Source organism: Hyperolius riggenbachi, chromosome 7 (genome assembly GCF_040937935.1).
Source record: "Hyperolius riggenbachi isolate aHypRig1 chromosome 7, aHypRig1.pri, whole genome shotgun sequence".
NCBI lineage: Eukaryota > Metazoa > Chordata > Amphibia > Anura > Hyperoliidae > Hyperolius > Hyperolius riggenbachi.
The window spans coordinates 88,729,190-88,754,028 of NC_090652.1; the positions used below are offsets into that span (position 1 = coordinate 88,729,190).

Consider the following 24,839-nt stretch of genomic DNA (forward strand, 5'->3'; position numbering starts at 1 on the left):
CGGCACTTGTATTGGCCTGAGGAAGTAGACTTAGACCCGTGAAACGTGTTGCCTGTGCATAATAAATCTCACTGTCTTATCGGACTGTCGTCACTGAGGTAAGCAACCTCATTTTTGTACATTTTATTTGATTTTAACCTTATTTTATCTTTACCTGGGCACCTCTTTACCCTTACTGTATATTCACATAGAATCAGGCATTTCCCACTTTGCTTAAAAAATGTCAGGTATTGCCTGTAACATATATACACAACAGACCACATTTGTGTGGAGGAGGCAACTTTCTCCTGTCACAATCTTGATCAACAGTTAAAAAAGAGGTGGAACATGTTTGGGTGATAAAGAACCAAACTACGAGATTGGAAGGGCGGTGTTATGGGGCCAAGCCTTATGAAGAACCAAGGGCAGATTTAAACCTTTTGTACCACTAGGCCAGCTTTCTTGTTTCTCCCCTCCTGTGACCATCACCCATATGCAGCTCCCCTTTCCATGTGTACCATACATGTAGAGCGCTCCCAGTCCATGCGTGCAGATGCATAAGACACTGTACTGCAGACCTGAGGAAGCGGGCAAGTTCCACGAAACGTGTCATTCTTTCATGTGACCCAAAAAATTATCCTCCTTAAAGGAAAAAGCAAAAGGAAGAAAATGAGCTTTACTTACCCGGGCTTCCTCCGGCCCCTGGCAGCCGACATATCCCTCACCGTAGTTCCAGTGGCTCCAGTTACCCTTCGTTGAAGATGCCGACCTTGCTAGGTTAGCATCCACTGCTCCTGCATGAGCACCGCTGTCAATCATGCTCACTTTGTCTGGAGCGTCCTGTGCAGTCGCAGTAGTTCTGCACATGCACAGAATGCTCCAGACAATGCGAGCGTGATTGACATTGGCGCTCGGGCAGGTGCAGTGGATGCCAACCTGGCGAGGTCGGCATCTACAATGGAGGGGAACGGGAGCCACGGCGAAGGACATGTCGACTGCAGGTTTTGCTTGATGTTTCCTTTAAACCTCTTACTTGAGGTAAGAATGTTTCATTACCCATGTTAACCCACTCCATACTACATTGGGATGCCTCCTCCCATTGTAACCCCTCTCTCATGTACAGCAGCACCCCTCTTCCATATGTTGCTCCCTCCATTTTCCATTTGCAGCCTCCACGTCCAGCCACCCGCATTGAGCTGCCGCCACCCAATGCCCAGGCCTTTGTGGCATTTCCAGAAACTTGTTCTTGGGTAGAACATGTCTGCCATAGAATATTTTTCATGAATGAAGCCTCAGGCTTCAATGCAAAATGACCTCGGTATATTCAATATAAACATGGAAATGTGTAATATTCAGGCAATAGAGGAGAAATATCACCATTCTCAGCATAATCAACCCATATACATAATAAAAATGAAGGCTTTCCTGTCAGCCCCCTATTAGCAATGAGAAATAAAGTCTTGTTTGCACACTGAGGACTGGGTGAACATCAGGCATTGTGAGTGCTGCGCGGTTATGAGGCTGGAGCCGCGGATAAAGATTAGGAGGAGGGGATAAGACGGTCACTGATGCGCTACCTTCCTCTCTCCCAGGCGAGACAATGAGCCCATCTTGAGCAGGTGAGCAGCGTCATCTAATCACAGCTTGCAGAAGAGTTAATTAGCATATTTATAATATTCTGTCACACACTCCTTGCGAGCGACAAGCCTTTTAATAACGCTTCTCTTTATGTTTGCTCAATTAAAAGAGAAGAGATGTAGGATAGTGCTGTTGTCCCACCTCCCCAGCTGCCGCATACATCACTCTGGCTAACGGGCTAGCCGCTCCTCGGCAACAATACCAACACAAGCTGCGCTGATGAATGCGTTACTCTGCTTTGTTTTCACACATTAAAAAGCGCTTTTGCTAGTGCCGCGCTGGCACGCCGCTACACTTTGTTCATCTCTGACAATTAAAGCGGGACTCTTACTCCCACCGTTTTGTTCTCACTTAATATGAATAGGCTAGAGCTATCCGTCTTTAACAGTTGTTTTTCCTGCTTTTACAATAAAATTTAAAATATTGGTTTAGGGCAGGGAACACACCAACTGCGATTGTGTGCGTTTTGCCACAGATGTCATAGCGAGCCAGAGTCCACAGGCTATTGAAGTCAATAGCTTAGCTCGGGAAATCCTCATCGTTACTGTTCATGATTTCCTCTGCATTTTTAACCTCCTTGCGATCGCCTAACGCCAATTGACGGTCACAAGGCGGCAGCGAGGAGACAGACGTAGACACCGCCGTCTGTTTACATTGTACAGCGCTGCGATCTACGGCAGCACTGTACTGGGGACAGCCGTGTCACTCGGCTGTCCCCTGGGGAGGCTCAGAGAGGGATCGGCTCTCATAGGCTAATGCCTATGAGAGCTGATCGCTGTGATTGGTTGCTGGGGGAAGGGAGGGGGGGGGGGGGTATAAAAATGAATTATCAAAACGACAAAGAAATCCACAGATCTGGCTGTGCCAGATCTGTGGATTTCTTTGCTGTTGGGCCACGTGGTACTGTGACCGTGAGCTGAGGCACACCGAAGTCTTCTTGCATGGGTGCTTCTCCATCCTTGTGACAAGTGTATTATAAAAATGACAAATAAATAAATAATAAAAAAAACATGCTGCAGCAGCGATCAGAGCCCACCAACAGAAAGCTCTGTGGGTGGGCAAAAAAGGAAAGAGGGAGGGTTCATTTGTGTGCTCGTGTGTATGGCTCTGCAGTGAGCCATTAAAGCTGCAGAGCACCAATTTGTAAAAATTAGCCTGGTCACTGGGGGGGGGGGGGGGGGTGTAAGCCTATGGTCCTGAAGTGGTTAACTCACGCAGCTTTCCATTTTATCCCACATGATGCATGCATTCACAATTATATGCCGCAGCAAATGAAAAGTCGCGGAACGATCTTAAAAAAAATAAATAAATAAATAAAAAATTGTGGATTGCAAAAACCGATGCAAAACCGACGGAGGCCAAGGAATCGCAGGGGAAAACGGCCCTGCTAACCTGTTCACGCCCTTAAGTCTATTGTTGCCCTTTTATTTTATGTTTTTTACTGTGGATAACGTTAGGGTTTAATTAAGGGTTTGACTGGCTCTCTATTGTGGCCACAATTATACAATTTTACATCAATTCGATAAAAACGATCAGATTTCCCGAAATATAGAAAACTTTTTATTTTAGTTTATTCAATATAAATCGGTCAGGAGTGGTGAATTTTTCTGATTAATTTTCAAGAACATTGAATGGAGTGCGGTAGTTTCAATTTATTAATATATACCGGATCAGTTCATTTCGGCGCGCGGCTCTGAGAGCCAAGCACCGAAGCTGGGCGGTGTCATAGCAGCAATGCTATGATGCGCGCCCCGCGTAGCGAATTACATCTCCCTCCGAGTTGTCGCAACTCGGAGGGGGAATAATATTTAACGCCATCTCAGAGTTTAGCGGCAGCGGGGAAAGCCGTCATTCGGCTCTCCCCGCGCCGAACTGAGCGGCGCCGACATAATATGTACCCAATATATACACCCAAGTAACTTTCCCCAGAGTTTTCAATCATTTGTTTTTTCATAATTGGAGAAAAATCAAACACATGGTGTGGTACATTGGTCAGATTTTTAAAGTGATACAATCAATCAGAAAAATGGATTGTGATCCTTGAATTGAGCAGAAATAAAAAAAAAATGGTATGGTGTGTGTGGCCACTCCCTGCACACTGCAAATCCATTTCGCGATTCAGATTCCGATTTGCAATTCCGATTTTCCCTGAATGCAATTAACAGAAAAACGGAGGAAAAAAACTCAGCATGCAGTAACGATTAAAAATCAGAATCGAATGTAAAAACGATTAAAAATCAAAATCGCATGCAGTGTGCAGGGAGCCTAAGGGAGATTTCACCTCATTGCTAAAGTAGAGCAGACATTTTGCAGAATATGCAGATTTTTGCTCAATAGAAATGTCAAATCAAAGCTGAAAAACTAAAAATGAATCGGCAGTTGATAAAATGAACACAGCTACCAGGCAAAGGACTAGCAGCGGGCTGCTTTGATTTGCCTGCGTTCATTTCTGCTTCCTGTTAAGAACCGGGTCAGCCGGGCGGCTGCTGGTGGCTGGTTTAGCCGATGCTAAATGCTTCTGCTATTGAAACATATTACACACACAGTCACTGGTAGCCCAATATGCAGCCGTTTGAGCCTGTGAGGAAGTGCCATCCTGGAAGGAAGTGTGGCTGCTTTCTCAAAAAAAATAAAAATAATTTTAAACACAAAATTTCAGACCCCCCAACTAGAGCGAAAACACAATGAGATAACTGGAGGCGCCCAAAAATGGTAAGATTAGTTAAAAGAATTTAAAAATGAAAAAATGTGTCGGCTTGCCTTCATGGATGACAACTGTTCAAAAAATGTTTCCCAATTTATTGAAAAATAAACACTTTCCTCAGGTCAATATATATGCCTTCAAAACAGCTACTGCATACTCAGAGTGCCTTTTTAGCTAGCCTTTTAGCTAGTATGCAAAAGCTGTTTTAAAGGCATATATATTGACCCAAGGAATTGGCTCCAGGCCACGAAACGCACTGTCTGTCTATTTTTCAATAAATCATAAAAAAAATAAAGTATTTGAACAGTTGTCATTCATGAAGGAAAGTCAAAACCTACTGTATCTTCAGCATCTTCTTAGTTACCTCATAGGCAGAAAGTACATTATTATAAGACATCAGCTAGTAAAGGAGCTTTTACACAGATCAGAACAGGCTTCCCACACAGGTCTAGGAGGACATCTGAGCTCGGAGTAGGGCTTTAAGCTACTAGGTAATTTCTTTCACACACAATACGGATCATAAGGTCAGTAAATATTTGTTGGACATAAGACATCCACATCTAGAGCAAGCTTTAGTGAAGGTTGGAGGACATCCTTTTACTTGTGTTTTTTGGGTCAACAATACCTTGAAAACATATCATATTCTTCCAGCTATTTGTCGGCTTACAAAGAATTCAAGAGCCAAGCTGGAGAGCGTTTAAATGCTTCACCTCTGCCGATTTCAAAGGATTGTGTTTGCCGGCCCCCGTGGGTGCTCGGGGGTCAAATGAGCGGAGGAGTCCAAAGAGGGTATTGATGTTTATTCCCCCAGCCGTTCAGCCTCTCGCCCTCCCGCAGGACTGCTGCTGGGAAGAACGTCTTTGAAACAGAAAGAAGAAGAAAGTTTATTCCTTTGTTTGGCGCAGCTGTCTGCCGACGAAGAGGAAAAGAGCTGGCAAATCCACAAGGGGTGATGCGGCAGCTCAGTCCACTGCACAAAAGAAGAAGGTGGGAGAATGAAGATGCACCGGCAATATACAGCTGCTATGTGTACGGAAATGATGCACTTAACTGGTTCCCAGCTTCAGCGGGGAACTGACCTAAACGGTGCTTCCTTCTCACCTGCTGCATTCATGCAACAACAAAAATACATTATTATCTAGACACATTTATCTGTTGCTAAAAGTATTCCACTGTGTATACTTATACTGTACAATAAGGTTGTTGGTGCAGAAATACTACTGACTTGGGCCTTGCAGATTTGTGCAACAGATATCGGTTTCAATTGGAGGCCCTAACCAGCTTTACTTTTTGTTAGGGGAGTTGTTTACATGCAAACAATCATCAACCCTCTTGCACTCAGGCTTTCCTAACAGGCTGGAACTCCGTTATTGATAAGACAAATCGAATGCAAGTTGTATTTGATGCACTTATGGACAATATTCACTTCCAAAATGGATCGCATTGAAAAACATTTTGTACTAAGGCTGCTTTCACAGTGAGACGTTACAGGCGCACGTTAGTGCAGCCTGTAACGCAGCACACCGCACAGTAATGAAAAATCAATGGGCTGTTCACAGTGCCCACGTTGCGTTACATTGTAACGCAAGACGTCAAGTCAACATGCAGTACTGTATACGCGGCTAAGCCGCGTTAGACTGCTTGCACATGCTCAGTAATATTGGGGAGGAGGGGAGAGCGGCCAGGCACATGGCTAATTAATATTCACTGCACTTTGTAACGTGTGCAGTGTTTACTTCCTGGAGCGGCCGCTCTGTGCGGCAATTGGCTGGCGGGACCACGTGATACCGCATGCGTCCAAGAGTACGCATCACGGACGCCAGAGTGAGCTACACAATGCGGCTCGCTCTGACGTCCACATCCAACACCACCAGGCGTTGCGTTAGGGGCAAGTTATGCGACCATAACGTCCCCTAAAACGCAACGTCCGGGTGGGAAAGTAGCCTAAACCATTTTACCAGCGTTTAGGTTTCCTCGGTTTGAAAGGTTCCCTACTCTACCCACACCAGTCAGCAAGCAAGCATTTCATGCACTTGAACCCGAGATTCATGCTGAGGGCAGAGTAAGGACCCTTTCGAACCAAGGAAATCTCAACGCTGGTGAAAAGGTTTAGAACTTGCATTCATGATGTTTTTATCATTACTAGAGTTCTAGTTCGCTGTGAGTGCTCGAGTGCAAAAAGTAAAAAGGCACGTTGCTGGAGAGGTATCAGAAATCAATCCCTCCAGCCACTTTCTGTGGCCAACACATGGAGGCCTGTGATGAATTCTGCTGCTATGCATAGGGCCAGTGGGGTGGGGGGAGAGCGATGAAGCAGCGCACAACGGAGCAAACGATTTGAAGTAGAGATTGTCCGAGAACCATCTAACTTGTTTATGAAGCTTAAAGAGGAGCTCTCACCCAGGGTTGAACTTCATCCCAATCAGTAGCCGATACACCCTTTCCTAAGAGAAATCTCTAATAGATCATCAGGGACATCTGTATGGCTAATATTGTGGTGAAACCCCTCCCACAGTGTGATGTCATGACCATGGTCCTGACAGTTTGCCATCTGTGAACCTCCTTGCATTGTGGGAGAGAACAGTTTTTTTTCCAGCTGCCAAGCAAGCAGCATCTTCTTCTGTGCATAGAAATCGCAGTCACATTCTGTACAGATCACCTGGCAGGACTAAAGAGGTCACCACCAGAGATAAATTTCAGAATGTAAATCAGGATGAGGAAATATTCTACAATGGGCAAACAATGACTAAATAATATATAAATTATTGTCAAAAATAAGCAATTTTATCAATTATTTAATTTCACTACAGTTCCTCCATAAAGAGGATTTTGGGGGGATAAATACCTTGTTCTGTCAAGGGAATGCGGCGTATCAGCTATGATCTTATTGCTTAATATAACTGGCCAGTAAAAAGAGGTAATTTTTATGGCTTCAGACTCTCTTTAAGTGTTTAAACTGCACCTAATTACTTCCATTTTCAAGAATACTCTGTGGGCTCCAAGTATGGACAGGCCACACTGCTTTCTGGGAAGGCTTTGCTGAGCTGCTGCTCACCACTCTTTCCAGCTAGGAAACAGGAAAGGGCGTGACTGAACTGTCATTCAACACCTCTTCTGCTCGTCTGTCATCCTGCCAGATCTACATTCTCCTTCCTGTAGCCTCCTTTTGGGTGGAACTGATGTTTGAAAACAGAGGCGCCAGATAAGGATAAAATCATTAAAAGCCATTTAAAATATGGAGGTAGTGGTGGACTTACCTCCTAGTAGTAGACTTGACAGTCTGTATTCACTGAAAATGATATCTTTATTCAAGGGAACTCCAAAAAGATTTATTTATTTTTGGAGTTCCCTTCTGCAGATTTTTTTGAACCATTTTTTTTGTGTAGTTAACCAGTTGACCACTAAGTGGTTTTTCACCTTATAGACCAGAGCATTTCAGTGCTCCTGCCCATTTATTTGCCAATAACCTTATCACTACTTATCACACCAAAATGATCTATACATTGTTTTGTTTTTTTGTTATGAATTAGCCTTTCTTTGGGTGGTACTTTTAGCTAAGAATATTATTTTATATGCATTTTGCTATTGGGAGAACAGACGTGGTCACCAAAAGTTCTTGCAGTGCTAAACAGGAAGCAGGAGCTCCTCAAGTCATTGTTTTTTTATCAAGGTCAAATATGCAGTTTTGGATGTGAAGTCAGGGATAACACCGTACGAACCTTGAATGTCGTGCATTGGGTAAAGTCCCAATCCAAGCCTGCTCTTTTGCTGTCCACAGATGCCGAAAAGGCCCTTGACAGGGTGAATTGGGGCTTCATCGAAGGCACGCTTTCACACATTGGTCTATCTGACAAGATGTTTAAACACATCTTGGCCCTCTATTTATGTCCCAATGCTAAAGTAAAGATGAATGGTCTGAATCATTTACTATTCATAATAGAACCCGCCAGAGTTACCCGTCATCACCCTTAATTGTTGCCCTGTCCCTAGAGCCGTTCTTATGCATGATAGAGCAAACAGGGATATATAGGGGGTTGAGTTTCCTAAATCTACTCACTAAGTGGCCGCTTATGAAGACGATTTACTCTTTTATCCAACTAATCCGCATATTTAGTTACCAAATTTTCTAGCAGAATTTCACGCTTATGGCGAACACTCTAACATGTCCATTAATTACGATAAGAGAGAAGCTCTGGAATTACAGTCGACAGGGACCCTTGAAAATTCTCTCCAGAGTAATTTCCCTTTCAAATGGCCTAGTTGTTCCCTGAAATATGTAGGCATTCATATTACCCCAAATCCACAGGACCTGGTATCTCATAAATTCACTCCTGCCCTGGAGAACACTAAACAAGAGTTGCAGAGGTGGGATAAACCCCTAGTCCTCATGGTTTGGCATGTGTTGCATTGATAAAATGACGATTATGCCCATTTGTATACCCTCTTCCTATTTTATGTGCATTTTAATGACAATAAAAAGAGCAAAAATTGAAAAAAAATTAATGATTTCTTAGTTTTCAGACACTAGAACTTTAAAATAAAATGGGCGACTGTAGATAAAACCCACACATTTTATTTGCTAATTTGTCACAGTTATTACAACATTTAAAGGACACTCGAGGTGAAAATAAACTAATGAAATAAACAATTGTATCTATCCTGCTTCTAAAAATGACTTTTTAAGACTGTTACACAGTTTTATTATATATTTAAATCTACTTTTTTTTTTACTGTTTCTACTGTTTTATTGTTTTTGCTCAATGCCACATTCATTGAAGTATGCTTTCAAAACCGAGATATAGCGCCATCACTCCACAGGTATTAAAGTGTAAATAGCAATCTTTATTAGTACATAAACAACGCTAGAAAATGACCAAAGTTAAAATCACTTAAAAAGTGGAGCGCTCCATATCACAGTCACACTGCAACTCACACTCCCAACAACCACCCATACATAGGTACCGGTACCATAGGTGACTTGGCTTCCTACAATGCATGGGAGAGGGGCGGAGGAAAGCAACAGGTGAACTGAATGAGTCCAGATTCGCTACGCTCTATTGTCACGGAGACTGGGCATATAATAGGCTGTCAGTGGCAAATGTATTATGGCTGCCTTCACCTGCATGTGCAGGACTTACCAATTTAGAGTCTTACTGCCCTCTATGAAGCTGCTGGAAAACTGTACATCACTCTGAACACACCATCCCCACTGTCAAATATGGTGGTGGCAGCATCATGCTCGGGGGGTGCTTCTCTTCAGCAGGGACAGGGAAGCTGGTCAGAGTTGATGGGAAGATGGATGGAGCCAAATACAGGGCAATCTTGGAAGAAAACCTCTTGGAGTCTGCAAAAGACTTGAGACTGGGGCGGAGGTTCACCTTCCAGCAGGACAATGACCCTAAACATAAAGCCAGGGCAACAATGGAATGAGACAATACCCTAAAAGACTGGCAGCTGTAATTGCAGCAAAAGATGGTTCAACAAAGTATTGACTCAGGGAGCTGAATAATTATGCACACTCCACTTTGCAGTTATTTTTTTTCCTTAAATGTTTGGAATCATGTATGATTTTCGTTCCACTTTGTTCTTACGTGTACACCACTTTGTATTGGCCTTTCACGTGGAATTCCAATAAAACTGATTCATATTTGTGGCAGTAATATGACAAAATGTGGAAAACTTCAAGGGGGGCGAATACTTTTGCAAACCACTGTATATCCACCAGCTTTCTTTTTGGAGGAGAGCCTTCTCCCTATCACCCCCTCTCCCTCTGTCCGGTAGTTTATATATACCTCTGAATTTCAGTCCAGTTGGGTCACTTTGGTGTACCTCCCCAAAATGTTCTGCCACATTGCTCCTGAATTTCCCATTCTTCTGCCTGCCACATCTTATGTCACTTAGAGGTTGTCCAATCCGTTTCTTTAAAGGAGTCATCAGGGCAATTCTAGTAAAATGAGTGGTACTTACCGGGGGCTTCCTCCAGCCCGAAGCTCCCAGGACCTCCCTCGCCGCAGCTCTGCCCGCAGCCGTTCGCCGGAGCTCCGACCCGGTCCCCAGCGATGATGTCAGAGCGACCTGGAGGTTGCTCTGTACTGCGTCATCGGCGCTGTCAATCACCGCCACATGGGCAGGAGCGGACTGCGCAGGCGCAGTAGTTCTGCGCCTGCGCAGTCCGCTCCGGCCCACGTGGCGGTGATTGACAGTGCCGATCGCGCAGGCGAGGGAGGTCCTGGGAGCTTGGGGCTGGAGGAAGCCCCCGGTAAGTACCACTCATTTTACTAGAATTGCCCTGATGACTCCTTTAAACGTTTAGTAGTCATACCTACATAGATTTTTTTACACGGACAGGTAAGTTGATACACAACCCACTCCGAAATGCAATTTATAAAATTCTCTATCTCCCACTCCCTGTCACCTGTTAAGTTCAGGAAAGTCTTGGTCACATCTACGAACGGACATACCGAGCATCCACCACACCTAAACATACCATTTGGAGGTTTACCTCCTAACCACATATTATTTATTTTAGCTGGTACCTGGGAGTGAACTAATACATCACGTAATCTAGGTGCCCTCAGGGCTACCATTAAAGGCCTTTAAGCCACAACTTTCGAAATCTCAGCATCTGTCATTAAGACCGGCCAATGCCGTCCCAAAATTTCCCGTATTTTAGACCACTGGGCATTATAGGCGCTAATAAAGCACAAAAGGCTAGATATCCCTCTTTTTCCCTTCGCCCCACCCCTCCACCCAAAAGTGTCTGTCGGGACACGTTTATGGCCCTGTCCATACCGGAACACAAAGTCTCGTGTCTATACCCTCTATCAAGGAAACGACCGTACATTTCTCTAGCTTCCAACTCAAAGTCACTCTCCCGCGAGCAGTTACGGCGAATCCGCAAAAATTGACCCGTAGGTATGCCGTCTTTCAGACTGCATGGATGATGGCTGGTGGCAAGGAGAAGGGTAATGCCCGCAGTTGGTTTACGGAAGGTCCTAGTTAATAGGCTTCGTCCCTCCATCCATATTCACAGGTCAAGGAAGGAGATACCAGACCGGCTCCACACATAGGTGAGATTGATGTTCCGCTGATTCTGATTCAGAAGATCTACAAAAACTTCCAACCTCTCTTCCCCACCCCTCCTTACCACCAGCACATCATTCATATACCTGAGCCAAACATGTACTTATTTTCCAAACATTTCTAAAGTATAGACATCCGGGCGTTCCCACAGGCCCAGATGTAAACAGGCATAGGCAGGTGTGCAGGCCGCACCCATAGATGTGTCGGTGGGCGGGGCCGAATCCCACGCTGAATCCTGGAGCGCTCCAGAGTCTGGCTAGCCGACGAGAGACCTTAAGCTTAGCGTGCACGCTGATAGCCCGTGGATCCAGGGAACCTCTCCAAATCTTTGGATTGAGGCCCGGCGAAGATTGAGGGAAAAAAATCTGCGTCTTCCAGGAGCTTCATAGAGGGCGGTAAGACTCTAAATTGGTAGAGTCCTGCACATGTAGGTGAAGGCAGCCGCTGACAGCCTCTTATATGCCTGGTCTCTGTGACAATAGAGCCTAGCGAATCTGGACTCATTCAGTTCACCTGTTGCTTTCCTCCGTCCCTCTCCCAAGTCACCTATGGTACCGGTACCTATGTATGGGTGGTTGCTGGGAGTGTGAGTTGCAGTGTGACTGATATGTAGCGCTCCACTTTTTAAGTGATTTTAATGAGCAGCTGAAGGGGGTGAATTCACCACCCGTCAACTGCTGCTGTCCACCGGCCGGGTGCTTGCTAACGCACGGCATGGGTGGTGGACAGGTGGCTCTCTAGTGGAGTTGCATCTCAGTATGGCGGTCCGGGAAGGCATGCAAAAGACCTAGATGCTCAACTCACTCTACTTTCACTTTGACCTCCTAAGTCTGACTCTTCACTAGTAGCAACCATAGTGACCTGCAGTTTTAGTGGTAGCCTCTGATCATACATTATAGTCATTACCGTCCAATTTTGTGAAAGGTTTATTTGTATGTTTACGTTGGCATTATATGATCTCACCTTGTGAGAGGTTACTCACCTTCCCAAAGCTTCCTTTGCCCAGAACTTTGAGGAAGTTGAAATCTGACACTTTGACACGGTCTCTGGTGCCATTGCTGTCAATTTTGGCCACAGGATTTCCTACTTTCTCTTCTGCAGTTTTGGAGCTGGGCCCGATTTTGGCTCTCTGCAAGGAAAACAAGCTGATGGTGAGACAAAAGGCAATAGCAAGGTTAACAACAGCGTTAATGTAATATCGACATGAAGACCTTGCCTATTCACACGGCCTAAATGTTCTTTGCCGCCTACAGGGATAATGTTCTTGTTGTGGAACTCAAATGAAGTGTTACAAAACTATAACCTCATTTTAAAATTATGTTTTTTTCCTACCTTAAAGTAGACCCAAAGTGAAAATAAAACTGGCGAGAAACAATTTAATCTATCCTCCTACTCCTAAAAATGACCTGAACTATTGACCTTTCTATCTCCTGCTCTCAGAAGTTGTTCTCTGCAGGAATGTTTTAAAATTCCTTTTCAATGAAGGTGTTATAATCCAACAAGGGTCCGACATGAGAGAAGCTGTCAATTGCCATCCATTCCATTCCATCCATTTTATGCTTCAACTCAGCATTAATGATGTCAAAATGGCAAGACAGTCCATGCTCGGTGGTCATTTTGCCCTGTGATGCTGAATATCAGGTGCCCCCAGACATGTCCTTGTTGGACTGGTCTAGACTAGGCATTCAGGAGAAATAAGTTCAACACATAGATAAGTTTTCTCTCTGTAGTATGAAGAGAGATAATAAGCAGGCCACGTATAGGTCAGACAATATTTTAAGCAACAGAAACAATGCAGGAAGTAGACACACTGCAGATATTACAATAGCTGTATCAGCTGCAACAAAAATGTTTTTTCTTTAAGGTGTGTGTGTGTGTGGCGAAAACGCCTTGACCAATGTAAACGAAACTTGGTATACAGATCCCTTACTACCTGGGATGATATGTTCTGGGGGTCTCGTGGCCCCCTGCACACGTGGGCGGAGCTACAAACAGCCAATCAGATTTCACCCCTTCAAGTCAATGGAAAAAATGTAAAAGGCTGCCATTCTCACAGTAATCAAGCCAGAGTCCCCACACATGGCACAGTTGGTCACTTGGTGACCGAGGTTACAAATCCAGGAAAAGTGGGCGGAGCATAAAACAGCCAAATTTCAGCCATTCATTTTAAATGGGAAAATGTAAACTGCAACCATTCCTAGACTGTTAATCGCAGGGTTCTCAAACTTGCCACAGTTGGTCACTGGGTGAATGCGATTAAGATTCAAGAAAGTGGGTGGAGCCTACAACAGCCAATCAAAATTCACCTATTGATTTTCAAGCGGAATATGTAAACTGCTGCCATTCTTACACTGTTAATGGCAGAGGCTTCAAACTTGCTACAGTCGGTCTTTGGGTGACTGGGGTCCAAATTCACAAAAGGGGCGGGGCCACAAACAGCCAATCAGATTTCCTTGGTGGATAAACTGCTTCCATTCACATATTTTTGATGCCAGGAACCTGAAAGCTCACAAACTTGGTCATTGAGTGACTGTGTGTCCAGGTTACAAAAACTGGGCGGAGCCAAAAACTAATTTTACTAGGAAAAAAACTGTAGCCATTCTTACACCGTTAATGGCAGTGTTCTCAAACTTTGCACAGTTGGTCACTGGGAGAATGAGATTAAGAATTTGGAAGGTAGGTGGAGCCTACAACAGCCAATAAAAAAATCACCTTTCGATTTTCAAAGGGAATATTTAAGCTGCTATCATTCTTATACTGTTAATAGCAGATGCCTCAAACCTGGTACAGTTGGTCACTGGGTGATTAGGGTTCAAATTTAGAAATGGGGCGGAGCCAATCAGATTTGTTTATTTTTCAATGGGAATATACAAAATATTGATATCAAGGACCCCAAAGCTGATAAACTTGATAATTGAGTGACTGTATGTTAAGGTTAGAAAAAGTGTGCAGCGCCAACAACTTAATTTTTTTTACATGGCAGGGTTCCCAAACTTGACACAATTGGCCACTGGGTGACTGGGATTAATATTCAGAAATGTGGGTGGAGCCTAAAAATAGCCAATCAAAATTCACCTATTGATTTTCAAGGGGGAACATTTACATTGCTACCATTCTTACACTGGTAATGGCAGAGGTCTCAAACCTGATACAGTCAGTGACTGGGGTCCAAATTCACATAAGTGGGTGGAGCCACAAACAGCCAATCAGATTTTTTAGATCGATTTCAGCCATTTTGTTATTGGCAGGGTTCTTAAACTTGACACAGTTGGCCACTGGGTGACTGTGACTAATATTCAGGAAAGTGGGTGGAGCCTACAGCAGCCAATCAAAATTCACCTTTTGATTTTCAAGGGGATTATTTACATTACTGCCATTCAATTCATACACTCTTAATGGCAGAGGCCTCAAATCTGGTACAGTCAGTCACTGGGAGACTGGGGTTTAAATTCTGAAAAGGGAGTGGGCCAAAAACCGCAACAACAGCCAATCAGATTTGTTTAATTTCAATGTTAAAATGCAACTTATTGATGCCAAAGACCCCACAGCTCATAAAACTTGGTCATTGAGTGACTGTATGTCAAGGTTAGAAATAGTGGGCAGAGACAAAAACAACTAACTTTTTACATGGGAAAATATAAATTGCAGCTATTCTTACACTGTTAATGGCAGGGTTCTCAAACTTGACACAGTTTGTCACTGGGGGTCTAGGATTAATATTCGGAAAAGTAGGTGGAGCCTAAAAGAGCCAATCAAAATTCATCTATTGATTTTCAAGGGGAATATTGAAACTGCTGTCATTCTTACACTGTAAATGGCAGAGGCCTCAAACCTGCTACAGTCGGTCATCTTGTGACTGGGGTTCAAATTCACTAAAGGGGAGGAGCCACAAACAGCCAATCAGATTTGATTTTTTTTGGATAAACTGCTTCCATTCACACAATTTTGATGCCAGGAACACAAAAGCTCACACACTTGGTCTTTGAGTAGTGACTGTGTGTCAAAAACAGATTTTTCAGGGAAATTGTAAACTGCAGCCCATTTTCACTGTTAATGGCAGGGTTCTCAAACTTTGCACAGTTGGTTACTGGGTGACTGGGATTAATATTCAGAAAAGTGGGTGGAGCCTAAAAAAGCCAATCAAAATCACCTGTTGATTTTAAAGGGGAATATTAAAACTGCTGCCATTCTTGCACTGTTAATGGCACAAGCCTCAAACCTGGTACAGTTAGTCATTGGGGTTCAAATTCAGAAAAGGGGACAGAGCCACAAACCGTTTCATTACTTGGAAAAATACAAATTATTGATGCCAAGGACCCCAAAGCTCACAAACTTGGTCATTGAGTGACTGTATGTCCAGGTTACAAAAAGTAGGCGGAGCCAAAACCAAATTTCACTTGGAAGATATAGACTGCAGGCCTTCTTACACTTATTGGCAGGGTTCCCAAACTTTGCACAGATGGTCACTGGGTGACTGAGATTAATATTCAGGGAAGTGGGTGGAGCCTATAATAGCCAATCAAAATTCACCTGTTGATTTTCAAGGGGAATATTTAAATTGCTGCCATTTTTACACTGGTAATAGCAGATGCCTCAAACCTGCTACAGTTGGTCATTGGGTGACTGGGGTTTAAATGCTGGAGAGGGGCAGAGCCACAAACAGCCAATCTGATTTGTTTAATTTCTATGGGAATATAAAAATCATTGATGCTAAAGACCCCAAAACTCACAAACTTGGTCATTGAGTGTTTGTGCGTTAAGGTTAGAAGAAGTGGGCGGAACCAACACCAGTCAAATCCATACCCAGGCTACGCCGGGTCATCAGTGGGTGGAGACAAATACAAATTTCACTGGGAATGGGAGGGTTCTTAAACTTTGCACAGTTGGCCACTCAGTGAATGGGATTAATATTCAGAAAAGTGGGTGGAGCCTACAAAAGTGTATAAAGCTTCACCTATTGCTTTTCAAGGCAATAATTGCTACTATTCTTGCACTGTTAATGGCACAGGCCTTAAACCTGGTACAGTTGGTCATTGGGTGACTGGGGTTCAAATTCAGAAAAGGGGGTGGAGCCACAAATAACCCATCAGATTTTTTCATTTAAATGCAAATTATTGATGCCAAAGACTACAAAGCTCACAAACTTGGTCATTAAGTAATTGTGTGTTAGGGTTAGAAAAAGTAGGTGGAGCCGACACCAGCCAAATACATACCCGGGCAACCAGCTAGTAAAGAATAAAAGCCTTGCTGAGAATCCCCCATGAAGAGATGGGCTAGTCCAAAACCTGTCGCTTCTGTCAGATTTCTACTGCCTACCATAAGTGACAGCAACATAGGAGAAAAGTAATTTATGGCTCATTTTACTCTGGAAAAAAACATACTTCTTATTTGTCTATGTTTGCACATATTTTAAATGTTACAATTTTTCGCCATAGTGTCCCTTTAACCCACTTCTTACCCGCAGCCTTATAGTGAACCGAGCAGCAATTTTTAGCCCCCAGGGCATTTCAATAGCACGTTAAATATGCATACTAGCAATCAGGGCTGTGGAGTCGGAGTCGTGGAGTCGGGCAATTTTGGATGCCTGGAGTCGGAGTCGGGAAAAAATGCACCGACTCCGACTCCTAATGAATTTGTAACTGTAATTAAAATAGAAAATATGATAAAATGTTCTATTTCTCAGATAATAGTCATTAAAAATAATGTATATATACAGTATATATACAGTAATAGCTGTGCTTAGTCCACAAAAATGAAATAAACCAATCAAAATTAGTTACTTGTGCTGCTTCAATAAAGCAGTCCCCGTATTTTTAAGGTCAGATATGCATATTTGATTGTGACTGTATATGATGTGTACACAGGAATCTCTTATATATACTAAATAACATCTATGCTGTAAGAATAAAGCCTGATGTGTAGCTGTGTCACTAATAGAGATGGTCAACGAGATGGAAATAATTCTGCATTGATGCTGATTTATGCAAATGTATGCACTCCCTTTGCTGATGAAATCAAATAATGTGATATGTTATTAAAATTTGGTTTGGTGTCTACAAATTAAAGGGTAACAGACGGATGAAAAGTAAAGTTTTATACATACCTGGGGCTTCCTCCAGCCCCCTTCAGGCTAATCAGTCCCTCGCTGTCCTCCACCACCCGGATCTTCTGCTATGAGTCCTGGTAATTCAGCCAGTCAGCGCTATCCGGCCGCATGCCGCTCCCACAGCCAGGAACATTCTGCACCTGCGCAATAGTGCTGCACAGGTGTAGTATGCTCCTGGCGGCGGAGTGTGTGCATGCGCACTACGCCTGACTGGCTCAAGTACCTGGACTCATAGCAGAAGATCCAGGTTGTGGAGGAAGACAACGAGGGACTGATTATCCTGAAGGCAGCTGGAGGAAGCCCCAGGTATGTATAAAACTTTAATTTCATCTGTCTCATGTTTACTTTGTTACACAGTAGTACTATACTCTACATGTGCACTCCCCACAGAGCTGCAGGGAATCCACTGAGAATGCTGTGCACATTGAACACAGAGGTGTTGTCTGTTTACAATCTCCTCATTCCCCTGCAGAGTACCTGCACATCATTCTTACATGTACCCACACTTACATTGCCTAGGGCCTGATAGATGTTCTTTGTTCCGGTTTGTACCTTTTACAAGTACTCTTACCAAGGACTAGTTTTAGTCTAAAGGGAATAAATATAGTAGTCTACATATCCTTCTCACTTCACTTGTCTTGTAAAATTCCTAAGTGTTGGCAGTTAAGAGACGAATTTCATGTTACATACTTTTAATCAACAAAATTGTAATATGCAAATTAGAGGAGTCGGAGTCGTGGAGTCGGAGGAATCCTAAACTGAGGAGTCGGAGTCGGTGGATTTTTGGACCGACTCCACAGCCCTGCTAGCAATGTGACTCATTACTAAAAAAAAATTGATTCTACCTAATCTTTTTACTTTTAAATGTAATGCTGGATACACACGGTGCTTTCCTGCACTCGATGCGCCGCTCGATTCCCGGCCGCTCGATTATTTCCGAGCATTTCTGAGCGCATTTCGATGATGATGATTGTTAGGTCGATTGTCAAGTTAAGGTATGCCAAATTGACCTAACGATCCATCGAAACGCGAATCGGACATGTCGGAAATAATCGAGCGGCCGCGAATCGTCGGGAATCGAGCGGCGCATCGAGTGCGGGAACACACCGTGTGTATCCAGCATTAGACCCTGAACAAGCATGCAGCAGATCAGGCGTTTGGCAATTTTGTCAAATCTGATAAGGTTAGCTGAATGCTTGTTTCTGGTGTGATTCAGACACTACTGAGGCCAAATAAATCAGCAGGGCTGCCAGGCAACTGAAACGGTTTAAAGGGAAAAAAAAAAAATATATGACAGCCTCTCACTTCAGGTTCTCTTTAAGCAAAATCCTCGCAAAAATAAATAAATCTGTAAAAATATGCCCGGTGTGATTTGCCTTCTTAAAACAGAAGGAAACTAGCAATAATTCAGCTTGCCGCCCGCGTCACGCCAGCAGGCGTGGCCGCGGCGGCAGCCCCAGGACCAGCTAACGCCAATTGGCGGAAAGTCCTGGGGCAGCAGTTTACGGGAGATCGCGCGCACGGTGCGCGCGCATCTCCCGCTTGGTGGGCGGAGCTGAGCTCCGCCTTCAGTCTCCGAGCGGCGATTGCCGCTCGGGAGACTGTTACACGGCGAAACCGCCGTGTATTTACATGTGCAGCGCTGCGATCAGCAGCAGCGCTGCACTGGGGACAGCCATGTGACACGGCTGTCCCCATGGGGGACAAGAGAGCGATCGGCTCTCATAGGCAGAAGCCTATGACAGCCGATCACCATGATTGGCCGGCTGGGGGGAGGGAGGGGATTTAGAAAAGAAAAAAAAAAAGAAAATGTCAAAAAATATTTAAAAAACAAACAAACAAATATTTAGAACAAAAAAAAATAAACACAGGGGGGGCGATCAGACCTCACCAACAGAGAGCTCTGTTGGTGGGGAGAAAAGGGGGGGGGGGGGTTTACCACCATGGTCCTCAAGAGGTTAAAGGGGTTCTCTTGAAGTTTTAAAAAACAAAAACTGCCACTTACCTGGGGCTTCTATCAGACCCCTGCGGTGGAATGTCCCGCGCCGTCCTCCGATGCGCAGTTCCCACCGCCAGTCCCGGTGTAATTATTCGTCTAACTAGACGAATAGAAGTGCGGCTGCGTAGCCGTGGCAGTACAAAGTTTTCCTGTACTGCACGTGCGCTGTAAGCTCCCGCTGACGTGCGCAGGAGCGAGCACATGCACGGCCACGCAGCCACACTTCTATTAGTTTAATTAGACGAATAATTACACCGGTGTCGGGGAACAGCGCATCGGAGGAGGATGGCGCAGGACATTCCAGCTGCAGGAGGCCGATAGAAGCCCCAGGTAAGTGGCAGTTTTTGTTTTTTAAAACTTCAACTAAACATTTGTGGTTACCCACAATGCACCACTACTGAACATGCAAATGATCTCTTCATGCCAGGCTAGCATCCAGAACCGCTGGTGTACAGCAAGCCTATAGCTTTAAAAATGTACACAGTCACATCAACCCCACATGTAGACAGCCTGTTTCGGACTTTGGTCCTCATCAGTACATGGCAGGGATTGATATGGCTGCATGGGATAGGGATTGGATAGTACAACCGAGTTACCAAGCAGCTTGGGGTGACCCTGTAAAAATATGGTCTCTCTGGAATCTAGTTTGTGTAAATATTTCATTCACCTCTCCCAGCAGCATCCACTCGCACACTCGCTAGATCCCATGTAGGTAGCACCCCGAATACTGACAAGCTTATTGATGTCTGCCATATAATCACAGTTCCCTACAGTTTATACTGTATCATGTGCGGCCACGTGTAGGTTGCATACACATATCCAATTTTACTTTGCCAATTTTACTCCCGCCACATGATACGAGGGCCAACAGATTTTGAACACTATACATTTGAACACTATGAACAATGTGATTGTGTGGGTAAGCTCTCAACACTACATGCGAGTGGTGAGATTGGCCAATGACTGACTAATCAAAATTGGATGCGTGTACCAGGCATAAGGCAAATTCTAATTGGGTAGCTATGGGTTACAGAATCCTGCATGCCACATCCTGTCTTACTTAGCTAGCTGGAAAGGCTTATGTATATTTATGGATTTATCATTAAAAAGTGTCACAATTTTATGAGATCAGAAAAGAAAAAATCCACTGCAGAGGGAAAAAAAAAACAGACCATCCATATTGATGTTCACTTTCTAGCCGTGCCATCTCTTCCATATGAAACGCGTAAACGTCAGTGGATCACTGTCCTGTTAAGAAGTTTGCCGTCCCCCGCTGTGCCCCTCTAATTGCCTCCACGGGAATGTAATTGGCTTTCTCAGGGCTGTGGACACGCCAGAGTCCTGTTTAGCTCTGTTTTAATTTTTCTGAAGTTTGGCTGCATAGTGCGGAGGAGGGGGGGGGGGGGGGGAGGCAGGAGAAGGGTTCAGTCTGCCATGAAATTCCATTAGCCTGATTCCGAGCGCTTCAATTTGTTGGTCGCTCGCAGCTCCGGCAGATAACAGGCTCCCGAGCAATCTCGTAGTCACAGCTCTGGCTAATTGGTTATTGCAGACCCGTCTGCACCCACCTTTCAAGGTCACCTGCAGAGGATGAGCCGGCGAAGGCAGCGCCTGACAGCACAACACGCTCTGATGCAATCTCACTCTGTTTAATGATAGGAAAACATTTTTAACCTGAATTATGTAAATTATAACTAGATAAGGAGGCTACAATTTCCTTGCTGTGTTTCAAGGTATTTATTTACGCAACGCCAGATAATTCTTCAGAGCTTTTCACATTAAGCATGCTTGCTTCTTCATGTTTATCAACCATATTAGGACAGCTTTAGGCATTACGCCATGTTATAAACCTGTGCTGTGATTTGGGGCTCTGTGCTGTACTGCAGATTCTGCCGTTTCCTGCTGGTTTGCTGGGTATGCCAGCTCTATACGGTCCTGGTCTGCATCTCCGATTGTGCCCTGATCCAGGATACTTTCTGCTTCACTGTTCCTTTCATGCCCACAGACACTGGCATGCTCCACCTGCTGGTGCACAGAGGAACTTTTGAAAGTTCCAGCTGCTGGGCCTTCTTGTTGCTCTATGTGAGGAAGCTCGTAGCACCTGTCAAGTGCCTGAGGAAACACAGTATTTCCTATGTCCCTTTGTTTTCATGTCCATCTGGCCTCCTATATCCTGGGCCCAAGCAATAGTCCAAGTCCCCATCCTGACACTCTTATTTCCAGGCTCATTCTAGTAGTCAAGGGCTACACATTTTTGCTCAGAAAAATATTCATAATGTATCAAATTTACTCATAATGTGAATTTTTTCCTTAAATAAAGGTGAAACTCAAAAAATTTGAATATCGTGCAAAAGTCCATTTATTTCTGTAATTCAACTTAAAAGGTGAACATAATATATGAAATAGGAACGCTTTGTTGCAGATGTTTTGGATGAATTAGCTGATTAGAGACTGACACTTTCATCCTAGAATATTGAACATTTTCACAATATTCTAATTTTCAGAGATTTTGATTTGGGGGGTTTTTATAAGCTGTAAGCCATAATCATCAAAATGATAACAAAGGCTTGAAATATCTTGCTTTACATGTAATAAGTCTATTTCATATATTAGTTTTACCTTTTAAGTTGAATTACTGAAATAAATGGAATTTCGCATGATGGACTTCTGATTAAACTTCTAATTAAGTTAGAGGATGAATAAAGCAGTTATAAATAAAATGCAAAGTCAGCTCTCAGCGTAAAATAAGTGTACTTTAGGAACGTATAATTTCTAAATGAATAATAATACTTCTGCACAAAAGCAAATATGCTAACCGTATGGCATATAAAAAGTAGGAAAACATGTTTTTATTGAATATTATGTCAGGGTTTTCTACCGCTTTAAAGTGAATGGGAACCGCATTTTTTAAAAAATGAAGCAAATACTTACCTAAGGAGAGGGAAGGCTCTGGGTCGTATAGAGCCTTCCGTCTCCTCTCTTGGTGCTTTCTATCCTGTGCTGGCTCCCCCCCGTTTCAATCCCCCACCGAAAGGGTATTTGGAAGTCTTCGGGAGCCGTGTCCTCCCGAAGACGTGCGGCTCCATACTGCACAGGCGTGACCGTGCAAGAGAGCGTGCTTGCGCAGGCGTAGTACAGGGCCACCCTTCTTTAGGAGCATTCGAGCTCCCTGAAGACTTCTGAAGCCTCCTTCGGCCGGGTAAAGCAGTATTTGACTAAATTAGTCAAATACTGCTACCGGGCGAGCCAGCACTGGAACGAGGGGACCAGGAGAGGAGCCGGAAGGCTCTATAGGACCCAAAGCCTTCCCTCTCCTTGGGTAAGCATCGGTCTCATTTTTTTAAATGCGGTTCCCATTCACTTTAAAGATTTAAAGGGACCCTGAGCAGTAAAAAAACAAAATCCGTACTTACCTGGGGCTTTCTCCAGCCCACCATAGATTGGGAGTTCCCCGGCGTCCTCCTGGCTCCCCTCTGGGTCACGTTGCAGAATACACCATGGGTGACACCCGGGCCGAGTGTCGGGCTGACACTTCCTTAGCGGTGACGCTACGCGTTATCACGCCAGTTGCAACGCATCATCACGCCGGCCGGCGTGACAGTACTGTGCATGCGCGGTTTTATAGCTCTAAACTGCGCATGCTCAATACTATCACAACAGCTGCCGGGATGATGTGTCAGCCCGACTCTCGGCCTGGGTGTCGCCGGTGGTGTATTCTGCAGCAAGACCAGGAGAGGAGCCAGGAGGCTGGAGAAAGCCCCATGTAAGTACCCCCCATGTAAGAGCGCTTTGTAAAACAAGCAAAAATTACAAAATTTTGACTTAATAAGCAAGCAACGTCCTGATATTCAAGAACAGAACGTATGCGTCAAGTCATCAGAACTGAGCCAATGATTCTCTCTGACGCTGGAGGATCAGAGTGTAGTGACTGTTCAATGTCTCATTGCCACATGAAAGAAACAAGGTTGAGGCGATCCAACAGAGACCAATGATTCTGTTAGTTATAATGAAAGTCTTTTTTTTACATTTTTAAGGTACAGTACTTTGTATGACTTTTTTTCTATAAATGTATTTGGATTGTGGAACGAATCACTTGAATTTACATTAATTTTTTAATGGGGAAATTTGCTTTGATATAAGAGTGCTTTGGATTAGGAGCATGGTTCCAGAATGAATTATGCTCGCAAACCAAGGTTTTATTTTTATACATATTCCCTATCACTCTTTACAGCCAGTGTGAAATGGGGGAAAGCCACTCATTGAGGACACGCCGACAGACATAAAACCCTGATGGAAGTTCCCCACTCAAGCCAAGATTAAGGCCCCTTTTACACTAATATTGCAAGTGTGCATTGCATTACCCCATGTGTCGAACTCCAGGCCTGCAGGGCCAGATCCATGCCAGTGTTTAGGATGGACTGAGAGAGAGAGGAATGTGTTCTACCTGATGGACCACACCTTTCCTGATTCAGACCCATCAATTTATTTGAGCTGTATCAAAAATGTGTGAGGATCTCGGCCTTCGTAGGACCGGTTTGACATACCTGCATTACCCTGTTTTACCGCAGGGTAATGCAAGGTAATGGGGGCCTAGCTCACTTACCGCGACGCATTGCACCAGAAGTTCCCGATCTGCCGCCACACAGTCATCAGTGTGTTACTGCCGGACTTCTGTGGCAGTGGAAGTGATGCAAGTCAATGGACAATGAATACCTTTTAAAAAAAAGTTGGCAGTGGCGTTGCGACTCGCATGTGTGGAACAACAGGAATACTAGAGGGATACCCGAGAATTAACGTGATGTACTTCCTGTTCAGCAGGAAGTACGTCACTGGGCGAGGGGCGGCGCTATGCACATGACCCTGTTGGCGTACTATGCTGCAGGGTCATAGGTTTGTGATTGTGTGCGATGCGGAAGGGCATCGCAAACGCACACCTCAAGTGTAAAAAACGTCCCTAAAAGAAAAGTTTTAGTCAAGCTGTCGCCGGCCTTAATTACTTTTCGACTTGGCTGATTTCAGAGAACGGTTTCCTTTTTGTGTAATGAAACTATTTCAAGGGGGGAAAAAAATAACACAAATTCCTGACAAAGACATTCGGCAAGATTAGTCTAAAACAAGAAAGTCTCTATAAATAATTCGGAATGTCACATAAATGCTCCAGCATCCTAGATCCCTTTTAATGTCACTGTATGGTGGAGGGAAACGCAGGCCTCTGTCGGCTTTGATTTCTTTTTCAAACAGCGCGTTCGGCTTTCATAGCGAGCGAGAGCCTGCGTGTCACAAGCTGCTCTTCGGTTTCATGGAGACAAATTGGTTTGGAAGCGGCGAAT

The 24,839-nt window shown here is 44.2% G+C and overlaps 1 protein-coding gene across 2 annotated transcripts in view; it reads right to left on the minus strand.

The window, feature by feature from the left end:
• Positions 1 to 24,839, minus strand: part of PRKCB (protein kinase C beta) — a 401,807-nt gene that overhangs the window by 92,093 nt on the left and 284,875 nt on the right. For both annotated transcript variants that reach the window (XM_068244284.1, XM_068244283.1), the window contains exon 9: positions 12,387 to 12,533. In XM_068244284.1, coding sequence (XP_068100385.1) covers positions 12,387 to 12,533 — 147 coding nt within the window. The remainder of the gene's footprint in view (positions 1 to 12,386; positions 12,534 to 24,839) is intronic.